At 43.8% G+C, this 13,009-nt stretch overlaps 1 protein-coding gene across 2 annotated transcripts in view; it reads right to left on the bottom strand.

Moving 5' to 3' along the window:
* Nucleotides 1–1,402: 1,402 nt before the first annotated feature.
* The window catches only part of AMPH (amphiphysin), a 92,026-nt gene continuing 80,419 nt past the window's right edge, over nucleotides 1,403–13,009 (bottom strand). For both annotated transcript variants that reach the window (XM_035129246.2, XM_060280563.1), the window contains 5 exons: nucleotides 6,699–6,758; nucleotides 5,536–5,688; nucleotides 3,601–3,849; nucleotides 2,626–2,727; nucleotides 1,403–1,805 (listed from right to left, as the gene is read on the bottom strand). In XM_035129246.2, the coding sequence (XP_034985137.2) occupies nucleotides 1,698–1,805; nucleotides 2,626–2,727; nucleotides 3,601–3,849; nucleotides 5,536–5,688; nucleotides 6,699–6,758 (672 nt within the window). In that variant the 3' untranslated portion in view covers nucleotides 1,403–1,697. The remainder of the gene's footprint in view (nucleotides 1,806–2,625; nucleotides 2,728–3,600; nucleotides 3,850–5,535; nucleotides 5,689–6,698; nucleotides 6,759–13,009) is intronic.

The following is a 13,009-nucleotide window of genomic DNA, read 5'->3' as shown; positions in this document are numbered from 1 at the left end:
AAGGTAGGAATTAAGCTAAAAGTGGCCATCACATATTAAGTATGTGGATGCTATGAGGCAGAACTCTTGGGGGAAGTGAGACTTGATAAACAAGCAAGGTAGATAAATCACAAGGCTGCAAGGACAGTCATGGTTGTGCCAAATGAATATGGGACAGTTTCTTGCTCATTCCTGCTTACTAAACCTCACATTCAAATGCTTCATGCCACATCTGTGCCTCTGATTATAGATTTTTGTCTGCAGAGCAAGTACTAGTTGTGTAGCCACTTGCTTTGTTTGCATCAAGATGCACAATGATGGCACTGGGAGGATATTTATACACACAAGCAAATGAAAAAGTACAAGTGATGAGAAGCAACTGAGCTGCCTCTGGAGCTGATCAAAGGTTTATTTTGAATGACACAACACTGGAAAACATAATAGTTACATATGACTTATTGATACAGAATACATTTTTAAACTTTCAAGGGATTGTTGGAGGTGTGCTGCATAAATACATATAGTGAAAATATAGTGTTCATCTTTTCCTTAGATTAGCATCTTATTTAGTCATACAACCCATTCAATTTTTAAAGTAAGAAAATTAGCATTATAACACCCTTTATCATAATTATCTTATCCCTAGGTATAGCAGGTGGTAATATATAGGCGATTGAGCCATGCCTTCCCTGGTGTTTTAGCAGGTTTGAGTTTGATAACATTTTTGTCATTTTGGAATGATGATTTTGCATTACAAATGCAGATATTACTGTCTTAATATTTTGGCAATGGAGCAGCTAGTTTCCAGTTGGAACATATACATTTTTTTACTGTTAATGCCAGACAATCGGAGCAAATGCCTGTATGAACAAATACTACATCGAGGAACTACAATGTTGGGTAAGATATGTGCAAATGCATATAATCAGTGGTGGTCAACCTTTTGGGAAGCATGCCATAAATCAAGGCGAAAGTATAATAGTATTGCTTTAGGGCACATTATAGTACATAAGCAACTCATACCCATGGTGGCATTTCCTTCTAGTCTAACCTAGGCAGCAAGCAGGCGTGCGTAGCCTTACTGTCATAACCAGATGTGTGCCTCCTCCAATTCCTGTCCAGCTTTATCTCAAATCCTTCCTGTTGTTAATGTCACTCTGGCACATATGCTTCTAGTTGGCCACCTATGATTCTTATGCTCTATATACACATACAATGCATCTTAATGTGTCTGTATGTATGTTTGAAAATAACATTGAAAAAAACTTTGCAGGTTTTTTTAAAAAACACACTCAAATTAAAATAGCTTGACCTCAGTACTACAGGATTACTTACTAATCAAGTCTTCTGCAGTGCAGCAACTCAATACAATACAATTAGTGCAGAGAAGTTAAGGTTCTGGTATTGAGGAGGCTAATCAAGATTTGCATGGGAAAGGATCAGGTTACAGGATCACCATAGCTCTGACAAAGTACAAACAAACCTGTTGCCACGTAAAAGTGAACAAATAAGGACATTTTTTTCCACATACTGTTTCAGAATATGTTAGCTTTAACTTCTTGCAGTCATGCTCATTTGATATGTGTCACCAAGTTTTCGTCTGGCACCAGTCTGTAAACCATAACAGCTTGACTATAAAGGTGGGCTCCTGTGTATTGGAGAAATTCAAAATGCAAGGACCGAGCTTCCTACCACGTGTATTATGCCTGAGCTGAGAACTACTTCAAACAACGGGTGAAGTTTTCAGGGAAGAGTCCTTTATAAGTAGCTACATCCTTGTATTGAAGCCAATCAGATTCCTTAATCCCTGTTAACCATCCTGCTTCCTGCAAGGAGAGAGAGAAACGTTTCCTCCTTCAAATGCCTCTATTATAAAATAAAGTCACATTTATATGTATTGCTTAAGCACGTCAAAAGGCTTTGCCTGGCAGAGAGAAGTCCTCCATTTGAAAGGCAGTGTTTTTTTTTCAGTCTAGTCACATTAATTCTGAGCCAAAATAAGCAAATTATTTATGGTAGATCTCCAATAAGTTTAAGTGGCTATCATTCACTGTAAGGGCACTTCCAGACAACCTCTCTTTTCAGGTGGGGCTCAGTCATATACAGTGGTACCTCCGTCTAAGTACACAATTGGTTCCGAAAGTCTGTACTTAACCTGAAGCGAACTTTCCCATTGAAAGTAATGGAAAGTGGATTAATCCGTTCCAAACAGGTCCGCGGAGTACTTAAACTGAAAATACTCAAACCGAAGCATACTTAACCCGAGATATGACTGTACCAGCAAATTCAGGAAGTTGAATTAAAGTTGATTTGGTGCTGTTGCAGAACAAAACAAGCCCCCCCCCCAATTGATTTGCACTGATAAGTGTGGGATAACACGTGACACAACAACATAAAACATGCCCACAAACAAATGTACACCAAGATGTATGCTTAATAAACAGGCAATCTGGAAGCAACCTAAATGACCCCCTTTGATTTTATTTCTTACAGCATTTCCATTTCCAAACAATGCACACACTTCTATTGGCAGGCACATTATTCTAGCTGAAAATTTGTTCAAAATATTTGGCCATAAAGATTCATTTTTTAAAAAATATATATGATATTTTAAAATGCAGAGAAGCAAAGTCCCTTTGCTCTTACCTGATCAGCTTCTGCCACAGATTGAATTACTAATACAATATCTCCCCGGAGCAAGTTCAGCTCATCACTATTGGCTGCCTCAAAATCATGCAAGGTTTCAACCTGTAGAGCAGAAAAAGGAGGTTAGGGCATATTCTGGAGGTTAGGGCATATTCTGAAAATATTTTCTGAAAGCAGGTGGTAAAGTTTGATAGATACTTCTAGTACTGGATAAGGCTAGGATTGGGGCCACCTTATACCTGGGAATATCAGTATCATAGCCTCTTAATCACAAACTGCATGGAGGCTATGACACATGATTTGGCCTGTCACGGAACTACAGGAAGAGGGTATGTGATATACTAGCCATACCCATTATTTATATTTATATTGCTGGATATAATGAGAGACAAGGAGTTAAGTTACAAAGGGTGCTGAAGCTGCAGGCCTAGCTATTGCATATCTTCAGCTACCTCTCTGGTTTTTGACATTTCAGCAGACATTTCAACAAGTGTATATCCAGCTAAAGGACCTAGAAACTCTTTGTATTCTGAAAGTTGAGAAAGTCAAAGGATGCAACCTGTGTCAGAGTTGGAACTTTTTTGGTGGGGGAGGGGGCTTCCAAGGAACTATGCCATATTCACAAGCCCTGAGCCCTATTCAAATATTTTGCACATTGCCTGCATGAGTAGCCATTCCTCCAAAGTTGCATGGGAATTAGCTGCAGCCCCCGCCATCCACACCTACGGCCTGAATGTCAGCAGGGACAGAGGTTTCCACGTGATTGGGAAACCTGATTGTGCAACAGTTAGGGCTAGCTGGTCCACATGCTCTTGGGAACATAACTACCTGGCATGGGCCTGGTCTGGATATAACTATTTTTTAATGTCCTCTGCGTCATAAGGAAGGTTCAGATAGCCCCTGCCTATCTTGGTCCACAATCTAGTTATGATGCAGTGTCAAAGGGAATTGGAATAAATAAACGCTCAGTTAAACCTTAAAGCGGAAGCCGGGTGGCATGGCGTCATCTGCTGATACGGGCTGTTCCTCAGAAGATGTGGACTGGGTGGTTTTGGTCTCACTTGCAGCCTCCGAAGTTTCACCAGCTGCGCCTTCAGCACCTTGAGCACCAACATCTTCTGCATCATCTTTAGATTCGTTCACTAGAACCTCGTGATCTTCTCCATCTGCTTCGTTGTTTGATGCAGGTTCTATTACTACTGAAGGGATGCTGCTGAGGTTTTCCTTAGAGGGGAAAGGTGCCAGGGAAAACAGTGTGAACAACATCTACACCAGGGGTCCCCAGACTACGGCCCGCGGGCCAGATGCGGCCCAATTGGCCTCCCAATCCAGCCCGCGACGACCCCCGCCGCCCGCTGCCGCCACCCGCTCTTGCGGCGCGCTGCGTGGCGGCGCACTTCCAGATCTGAAAAAAATCGCCGAAAATCGTTTCTGCGCATGCGTATGGGCCTCTCCCGACCCAGAAGTCATTTCCGGTGCACTTCCGGGTCGGGGGAGGTGCACTTCCGGGTCGGGGGAGGCCCATACGCATGCGCACAATTTTCGGCGATTTTTCCCGGCCTGGAAGCGCACCACCGCGCCAGTAAATGGGTTTGTGCATGCGCACTGGCGCGCACTCCCCCACACTCCGGCCCACTGCGCACGCACTCCCCCGCCCTCCGGCCCGCCGCGCAATCGGCACGGCGGCCACCGGCCCAAAGGCGGGTAAGTCTGGGGACCCCTGATCTACACTAAAAACTATTCCAGCCCTATAGGGTGGGGGGGAATGGTTTCTTTTCCTTATTTACAAAACTAGAATAATTAAAACAAAACAAAATAATTCATTTGCAATTCCTGTGCTTTCAAGGAAATGTAAAGCTTAGTATACTAAAGATGGCAAAAACCAACGGCTCATGCCAGTTTCAGAGGGCTTTGGTAGCTTGCTAAAGAACTGCCCCTGGAAAACTCCAGCAAAATCGGATCAAAGGTAACATGGCTTTCTCTTTTCCACTTAAACAAAGCTTTCACTTGGGCTGGATTGTGCCCACAATTGCCAGTTTTTATTGTTGATGTGGGGTTCTTCATTCACTTCAAGGAGGATGGAGTAAATGAGGAAGGCCTTTGACATAGTCTATAAGGCCGAAAAGTAAGAGGAATGAGGTACCAGGGAAATGAGCTATATAGGACATATGAACAGACAATATTTGCTCATTTTTTCATATCTGCATTTCTTTTTGTTTGCTGTCTTGAACTTTCTTTAAAAAGCTGATAATAAAATTATAGAAGCATGACAGTAACATTAAAGCTTTCTGATTCATGACCCTAGAAAAATAGGTACCACCTCTTATTTCTGAATCTTAACAAACGTGCCCTTGTTGCATAATATTTCTTCCACAATTATGAGAACTAAAAGCTTGTGCAATTAGACATCTAATGTTGCAAAAATCTCCCCCTTTAGAATTTCAGTTCAACATATAACCCATATTGCAAAAAAAAGCTTTAGCAAGCTTGCCAAAAGCTTATAGAATCAAAATATATAATTCAGAAATTAGTCAAATTAAAAATAATATATATTTAAAAATCTGTATCGTCTCAAACTATTTACAAGAATGGTTACAAGAATAGTTTTAGAACTGGTCTCAAACCAAATGTATATTTACAGTGTAAAGAACCATACTCCAGATTTAAATCTGTGTAACAGACACGCCTTCCCAGGAAACTGGGCATTATGGAGGAAGGGTGGTGAGGGATCTTGAAAAGAATTCTCTCCATCACATTCAGTTACGATTCTCAGAATTATTTGAAGCTATCTGTGTCCATTTGAAGTAGTATGATATTGGTTAGAGTTTTGGAATGTAGCCAGGATGATGGAATTCCTAAAACCACACAAAAAGAAGCCGAGGGGAGAAGCACCTGTATGTTGGTGACTACCTGAGATTCCCCTGCTTTTCCTTCAGTGGCAGCTATGTCACTTTCCCCAACTCCTACTTCAGCAGGAGCAGCAACTTCACCAGCCTCAGTTCCAGGAGCAGCAGCAACACCCTCCGCTCCAGCAGGACTTTGTATTACAGAATCCATCTGTAACTACAAGAAGCAAAGAAATCCAAAGATTATTCCTACAGATCTCCTGTAACATCTACATAATATGGTTTGTATAGTTGCAGTAGGTCCCTGCAGCAAGCGACAGGATGTTAACCCAGACCTGACCATTCTTCTGATGACAGCCCAAACACCCACTGGCCATAAAATCACGTACGGATCCAAAATATTTAGACACCAACACAAAGCAACGTGATTAGATCTAACCAAAGGGTGCAGCCAGCCAAGGTGAAGCCCTCTTCCCAAGAGAAAGGAAAAGTGTGATCAACTGCTTTCCTTTGGCTGGATAGTGCTGCTGTAGCCTTTTCAGCTACTAAGGGTCCTTTAAGTTGCGCCCAGGCAGGGACAGAGACAGCCAATAATGATACCGGGGGTTGAATCCAGAGAATTTAATTTCTTAAATTTAAGAGACTCTTTGTGGTCAGCTCCACGACAAGAGTAGAGTAACACAAATTTGCAAAGCTTCTTATACACTTCTTGGGCTCCTTTCCCCTCCTCTGTAAATGTGTGCACGCAAGGGGGTTACAGGTTACAAATCCATATTAGGAAAATCCGTTTCCTGTCTTTCTCATAAACACAAAGGGGGTCACAAGTACATATAAGGGAGATCCGTGTCCGGTCCTGTGCATAAACACATGCTGACTCAACAAAGCCTTGAGTGGGGGGCTTGAGTCCCTGACTGTTCTGTGTGTCAGACTGATGGCGTCAGACAAGGCCAGCCATCCATCCGGCCTTGATAGCAAGCTGGGCATCCTGTTTCTTGTGCTATTGCTTACATTCCACTTTGGCACACAGAGAGAGGCAAAGAAAAAGCATTTTAAGCAAGACATCCCAGGGATATGGGGGGATGGGGGTGGCTAAGCCACACACTCAGAATTATACAATGATCAGATTTAGCTCAATAATACAATTGGCAAACCCCTCCCTTCACTGCAAATGGACATCTAGCCTTTATCCAGAAACAATTGCCCATTCTTTCTGCAGTTCATACATACCTCGCACTCTTTCTCAGCAAGTTCTGGTGCCTCCTTTATCCCTTCCTCCACAACAGCAGCCTTCATAAAACCAGAGACATGTTTATAGCACCAATGTCAGAAATATTAGCATCGAACACTGCATGGAAATGGAGTGGGGTGCATCCAAAGCATTTCTAGTAAGTATTAGGCAATGGCGCTGAGTGGTAGGATGTTATGCAAGCATGTTTGGAAGAGCAGGCGGCAAGTAGAGGAATGGAGGTTGGGGGCAGGTGATGATGAAGAAGCATGGATTTCAGCCTTGTAATGATGAGAACGGTGATGCAAGGAAGACCCAAGCCACTACTATTTCACATTATTCTCAATATTGTTAATATATTGTTATATATTAACATGCTGGTAATCATGAACTCTGTATGGAGTCACTATAATTGGTGCTCAAAGGATGCACCCTTTGCACCCAGAATCCAAGTGAGTACCCGATGGGACCCCCCAGAATCGCAAACCACCACTTTTTTTCAAATATGGAAACATGAATAATGTAGCCAGTCTTTAAAGCGAACAGTAATGAGCCTCCCTGTACTCCACCTCCAGCCCTCTGCCACTGGAACTTTTACTGCTTCTCTAAGAAGTGGGGCTGGCCATTTCTTCCCCAAGCATTTCCTCCAAGTATGTTTTACACGTCAAAATGCAGTCTACGATTTAAGAGCAAGCTTTGGAGCTAAGGTGCGGGGCTGGGTAAATCAGTTTGGCAAAATATTGGCTGGGTTCTTTCTCAAAAAGGCCTGGGATCTGTGGATGCATTTAAATCTTGTGCTTCTTTAAAGATGAGCATTAGATCCTGTAATCAATGGAGTGAGTCATTTGCCTATTTATTGAACTAGAGAGTGCCAGGTATATATTTTAACTTCCCTACCGAAATAATGGGACTTAAAATAGACTGTATTTTGGTTGAACTGTGGATTTTAGAAGAACTCTTAAAATAGCTGGTCAGCAAACATTTACAGTGCTCTTGAAGTACAGCTGTAAAAGAGCCTGTAAAAGTGTTGTGTGGGAATGGCAAATATATTGCGTGGCTTATGAATTGTAGCGCCTATCCAAATCTAAACCTGGATGGTGTTATTCCAAATCTCTAACTACACCTTGGAAATGAGGCTTTGTAGACTTCAGTTAAAGCTACCGTGACTTAAGCTAATTTTCTCATAAAGGATTTCATATTCTATCCAGAATATTCTATCCAGTCTTTATCATTTTTTAAATTTTTTTAGCATTGCTTGTAGTTGCGCCACAAACTCCAAACATGTCCAGATGCCAGGACAAATCAGCGGCTGAAAGCTGCATTTGTTGCTATGGAAACCTCTCACAGCATTATCCTGTTAAAATTTTAGTGTTATATAACCCCCTTTTTCATACAATTGATTCTTTTAGAGCTGTCGCAGCTGAGGTTGGACTATCCTTATTTGCTTTCCAAGTGTGAGTTAGTTGCACAAAGGTATCTGTGAAAAGCTCTATTGTACAAGTGGCAACATCACATGCATGTATGTATGAGCATATATATTTGAATAATGGTCTACAATAAGCAGGTCAAGGAAGCCCTTATTGCCTATGAATAACAGGAAAGCATCTTTCTAAGACTGGAATTAGGCGTCATAGAAGCAACCAAGAGAAAAGGATATAACTTCATTCCGGCACCCCTCAGGTGGGCACCATCGCCATTCTAAGAGATCAAGGTAGATGTTCACAGTGAGTTCCAGCTCCTCTTTTTCTAGAAAAATTGCACTGGCTCCTGGAAAGCTGCTGCTGGTCAGTGTAGTAGACAATACTGAGGTAGATGGACCACTAGTCTGGCTTGGAACAAAGGCAACTTCCCATTAACCCACACGTGGCTGCCACAGAAAGCACCAACCCCGGAACTCCTTTTCCCCTTCAAAATTAACCCATACAAAATAGGATGCATCGCCACGCAGGGAGCTTCCCTATCCAAGTCCTGCTGTGTTTGCGGCTGTTTGTGCAGGGTGGGAAATTAAGCAGTACAGCAACACCACACCATCGGCCATACTAACATTACTGGAGGAGAAAGGAGCGGGCACAGGGCTGCTGCTTTTGAAGGGCACCATGTGGTCTCTACATACCAAATTTTATCAAAGCCTGAAGTATCCCCACAAAGAGACCTTTCAGGCTCTATTTAAAACTTATGGAGACACTTGAATAGCCTTAAGATTTAACAACAAGTACAATTGCTGTATTTCAACAGTGTACTTATTTTCTAAGGACGTGGGTGGTGCTGTGGGTTAAACCACAGAGCCTAGGGCTTGCCAATCAGAAGGTCAGTGGTTCAAATCCCCGCGACGGGGTGAGCTCCCGTTGCTTGGTCCCTGCTCCTGCCAACCTAGCAGTTCGAAAGCACGTCAAAGTGCAAGTAGATAAATAGGTACCGCAATGGTGGGAAGGTAAATGGAGTTTCCGTGTGCTTCTCTGGTTCGCCAGAAGCGGCTTTGTCATGCTGGCCACATGACCTGGAAGCTATACGCCGGCTCCATCGGCCAATAACACGAGATGAGCGCCGCAACCCCAGAGTCGGTCACGACTGGACCTAATGGTGAGGGGTACTTTTACCTTTTACTTATTTTCTAACCTACTAAAACTGCTCCCTGATATTAATAGCTATACCAAATGAGCACTTTAAGGCTGACAGGTTTAGGCTGGGTTTTTGTTTTCCAGAGAGAGAAAGCGCTTGTTTCCTGGAAACACAAAGAGCGCCATAGGGGCAACTGGGGATGCAATGAAACACACCAGATGGACACTGTGGAGTTCTGGTCCAGAGGTGCCCTAAAAAACTTCCTCTGGTCCAGAGGTTTAGACTGTTCACATTTTAGGGGACACACATAATAAAACTTATATTTAGAGGGTACCAAAGTTTGTGGGATTGAAATAATCACATATTCTTCCCATGCCTGCCCATGTCTCCATGTCTCCCCTTTCTCTGCTGTGTCTCTGGGTCTTATTTTGTTTACCTTGGAGTAAGCACTGGGTATCTCTCTTTTCGGAAAAGTACCATGCACATAAAAAGGTAAAGGTAAAGGACCTTTGACAGTTAAGTCCAGTCGCAAACGACTCTGGGGTTGCAGCGCTCATCTTGCTTTACTGGCCGAGGGAGCCAGCGTTTGTCCGCAGACATTTTTTCCAGGTCATGTGGCCATGACTAAGCTGCTTCTGGCGAAACCAGAGCAGTGCACGGAAACGCCATTTGCCTTCCCACCGGAGCGGTACCTATTTATCTACTTGCACTTTGACGTGCCTTCGAACTGCTAGGTTGGCAGGAGCAGGGACCAAGCAATGGGAGCTCACCCCATCGCAGGGATTCGAACAGCTGACCTTCCGATTGGCAAGCCCTAGGCTCAGTGGTTTAGACTACAGTGCCACCCATGTCCCATGCACATAGATGGTGCTAAATAAATATATATCACATATTTCAGTCACTGTGATCCACAGGTCAACATGGAAGCTGTCAACACTGCAAAACTTTATGCATTTTCTTTCTGTTCTATGTGTGGGAGTGTGCCAACTCTGATGATGCAATGATTACATCATGAACATTTATGCGTGCACCAGCCCTGCGTGTGAACAGCACCCTTACAAAAATTGTGTCATGAGAGAGTGCCAAGAAAAAACAACCGCATGGGTCTTTCTAGCATAAATGCATCCTCACAGCAGTGGTTTCCTCTTGCAGCAAGGTCAAGTGGAGGCATTGCAGCCTCCATATGAAATCTCCCCAAATGTCCATGCTGCAGTGCTCAGGTGCTTGATGCAACACCTGAAATCTCATGACATGCAATGGTTCAAATCATATGTAAAAAGGTAAAGGGACCCCTGACCATTAGGTCCAGTTGTGACCGACTCTGGGATTGAGCGCTCATCTCGCATTATTGGCCGAGGGAGCCGGCATATAGCTTCCAGGCCATGTGGCCAGCATGACAAAGCCGCTTCTGGCAAACCAGAGCAGCACATGGAAACGCCGTTTACCTTCCCGCTGTAGCGGTTCCTATTTATCTACTTGCACTTTGACGTGCTTTTGAACTGCTAGGTTGGCAGGAGCTGGGACCAAGCAACGGGAGCTCACCCCGTCATGGGGATTCGAACCGCCAACCTTCTGATCAGCAAGCCCTAGGCTCAGTGGTTTAACCCACAGGTTTAACCTGGGTTCCTCAAAAGTATGGTCTCCATATTAGCCACTGCCCAAGATGTACAGATGAGGATGTAGACAAGCATCTGGATCTGCACATCCAATGCCATCAATCTTGACACCTGAGGGCCCCGTTCCTGCATCTTTCCACCTGGCCCAAGGCAGGGCCTGATGGGCTTCATAAGAACTGCTGCTGCTGTTGCCCAACAAGGACTAGGGTATTTTGGGGGAAGTTTTGTCGGGAGTCTTTGCTGCTATTGATATTAATTTTTGGTATCTTTATTTTTATGTGGAAATTATTCAGTTTGGTTATGTAGTTTTTGGTGTGTTCTACTTATTTTTATAAGTTTGCTATGTTTGTAACTATGTCAATCTTTTCATATTGCCTTGAGCATTGTTTTAAATGCAAAATGCAAACAATATCTGCAACACCTATCTATCTTATCCCCCAGATAATGAAAGTGCATCCTTTCTCTGGGACCTCTAGGCACATACAACCCTCTCAGATTCAAGTCGCCAATTTCACAAGTCCTTTGTCCCAAGAGGAGATCCACTGAGAGCCCAAACTGAGGATGGAAGTCAAACATTGGTCTCCCCGAGTCCAGGGCCCCAATGGAAACTGCCCCTTCTGTCGAACCTGGACCCTTGCATTAACCAGCTCTAAAGCCCAAGAAAGGTGAAAATGGAGAAGGCGGGATGAAATGTGATGCGTACACACATGGCAAGGTTCTTTGGGCGAGTGTGAGGGCACCTCAAGCACCAGTCACTCACCACGGTGTCAGCCGCTGGCTCAGCAGCCTCTGCAGGCTGGGCTTCTGCCTCGGGCGCAGAGGCAGCCACCTCTGGGGCACTCAGGGCTTCCTCTGCTTGGGGCTCTAAAGGTGGAGCTTCTTCTGTCTCAGCCTTCAGTTATTGAATTCGGGATTTGATGGGGAGTTTTGTTTTTTGAATGGTAGATAACAAATGACACACATTAAAGAATGCCGGGCATTGTGGGATCAGGATCAGTAGAGTACTAGAAATCCTCATGACAGTAAGATGCCCCCAAAAGTCTGAGAAAGAACGGGAAAGAATAACTTGCGCTTCATTTCCCCATGAGTCTGGCTCTCTTCCAAAGGCAGGAGGAGATGCACACTAACTGTTCACCTGTTCTCTCCCCACATTGGTTGAGGAGAGAGAGACAAGCTTTAAAAGAGGGCTTGACAAGTTCGTGGAGGGAAAGGCTAGCCATGGCTACTAACCCTGCTGGCTCATAATTTGCTGTTGCACATTTTAAGTATATTGGTTTGGGCACATAAAGTCCAGCACACCATGTGCTTCTTCCGAAAGCAGGACCTGCCAAGACTCTTTCTACAAGCCATGCAACCAAGTCTGCTTGGTTAACCCAGTTACAGGTAGGTAGCCGTGTTGGTCTGAGTCGAAGCAAAATAAAAAAATTCCTTCAGTAGCACCTTAAAGACCAACTAAGTTTTTATTTTGGTATGAGCTTTCGTGTGCATGCACACTTCTTCAGATACACTGAAACAGAATCAACCAGACCCTTATTTATATTCAGGGGGTGGGGGGGTGGGAATGGGTGATGGGCTGATAGGAGTGGTGAACCTGTTGATGGCTGTTAACGACAAACAGGCCAAACCCTACGCCAAAGGATAAATGGACATAAATCTGACATCAGGAACCAGAAGACAGAGAAACCAGTAGGAGAACACTTCAATCTACCAGGACCTTCTATACAAGATCTCAAAGCTGTTTTATTACAGAAAATTTTCAGAAACAGACAAGAAAGAGAAATTGCTGAATTGGGACTCATTACCAAACTTAAAACCACGGAGCCACCTGGGATGAACAGAGATATCGGATTCTTATCTCATTATGCATGATCTAGCTTTCTTTTGTGCCTTGCTTCCCCCCCCCCCCCGGCAGGACCTATTGCAGTCATCAGCAGTCGTTAACAGCCATCAACAGGTTCACCACTCCTATCAGCCCATCACCCATTCCCACCCCACCCCCTGAATATAAATAAGGGTCTGGTTGATTCTGTTTCAGTGTATCTGACGAAGTGTGCATGCACACGAAAGCTCATACCAAAATAAAAACTTAGTTGGTCTTTAAGGTGCTACTGAAGGAATTTTTTTTATTTTGGTTAACC

The sequence above is a fragment of the Zootoca vivipara genome, chromosome 12 (assembly GCF_963506605.1).
Source record: "Zootoca vivipara chromosome 12, rZooViv1.1, whole genome shotgun sequence".
Lineage (NCBI taxonomy): Eukaryota > Metazoa > Chordata > Lepidosauria > Squamata > Lacertidae > Zootoca > Zootoca vivipara.
The sequence above is the reverse complement of the archived record's forward strand: the minus strand, read 5'-3'. Positions and strand labels throughout refer to the sequence as shown.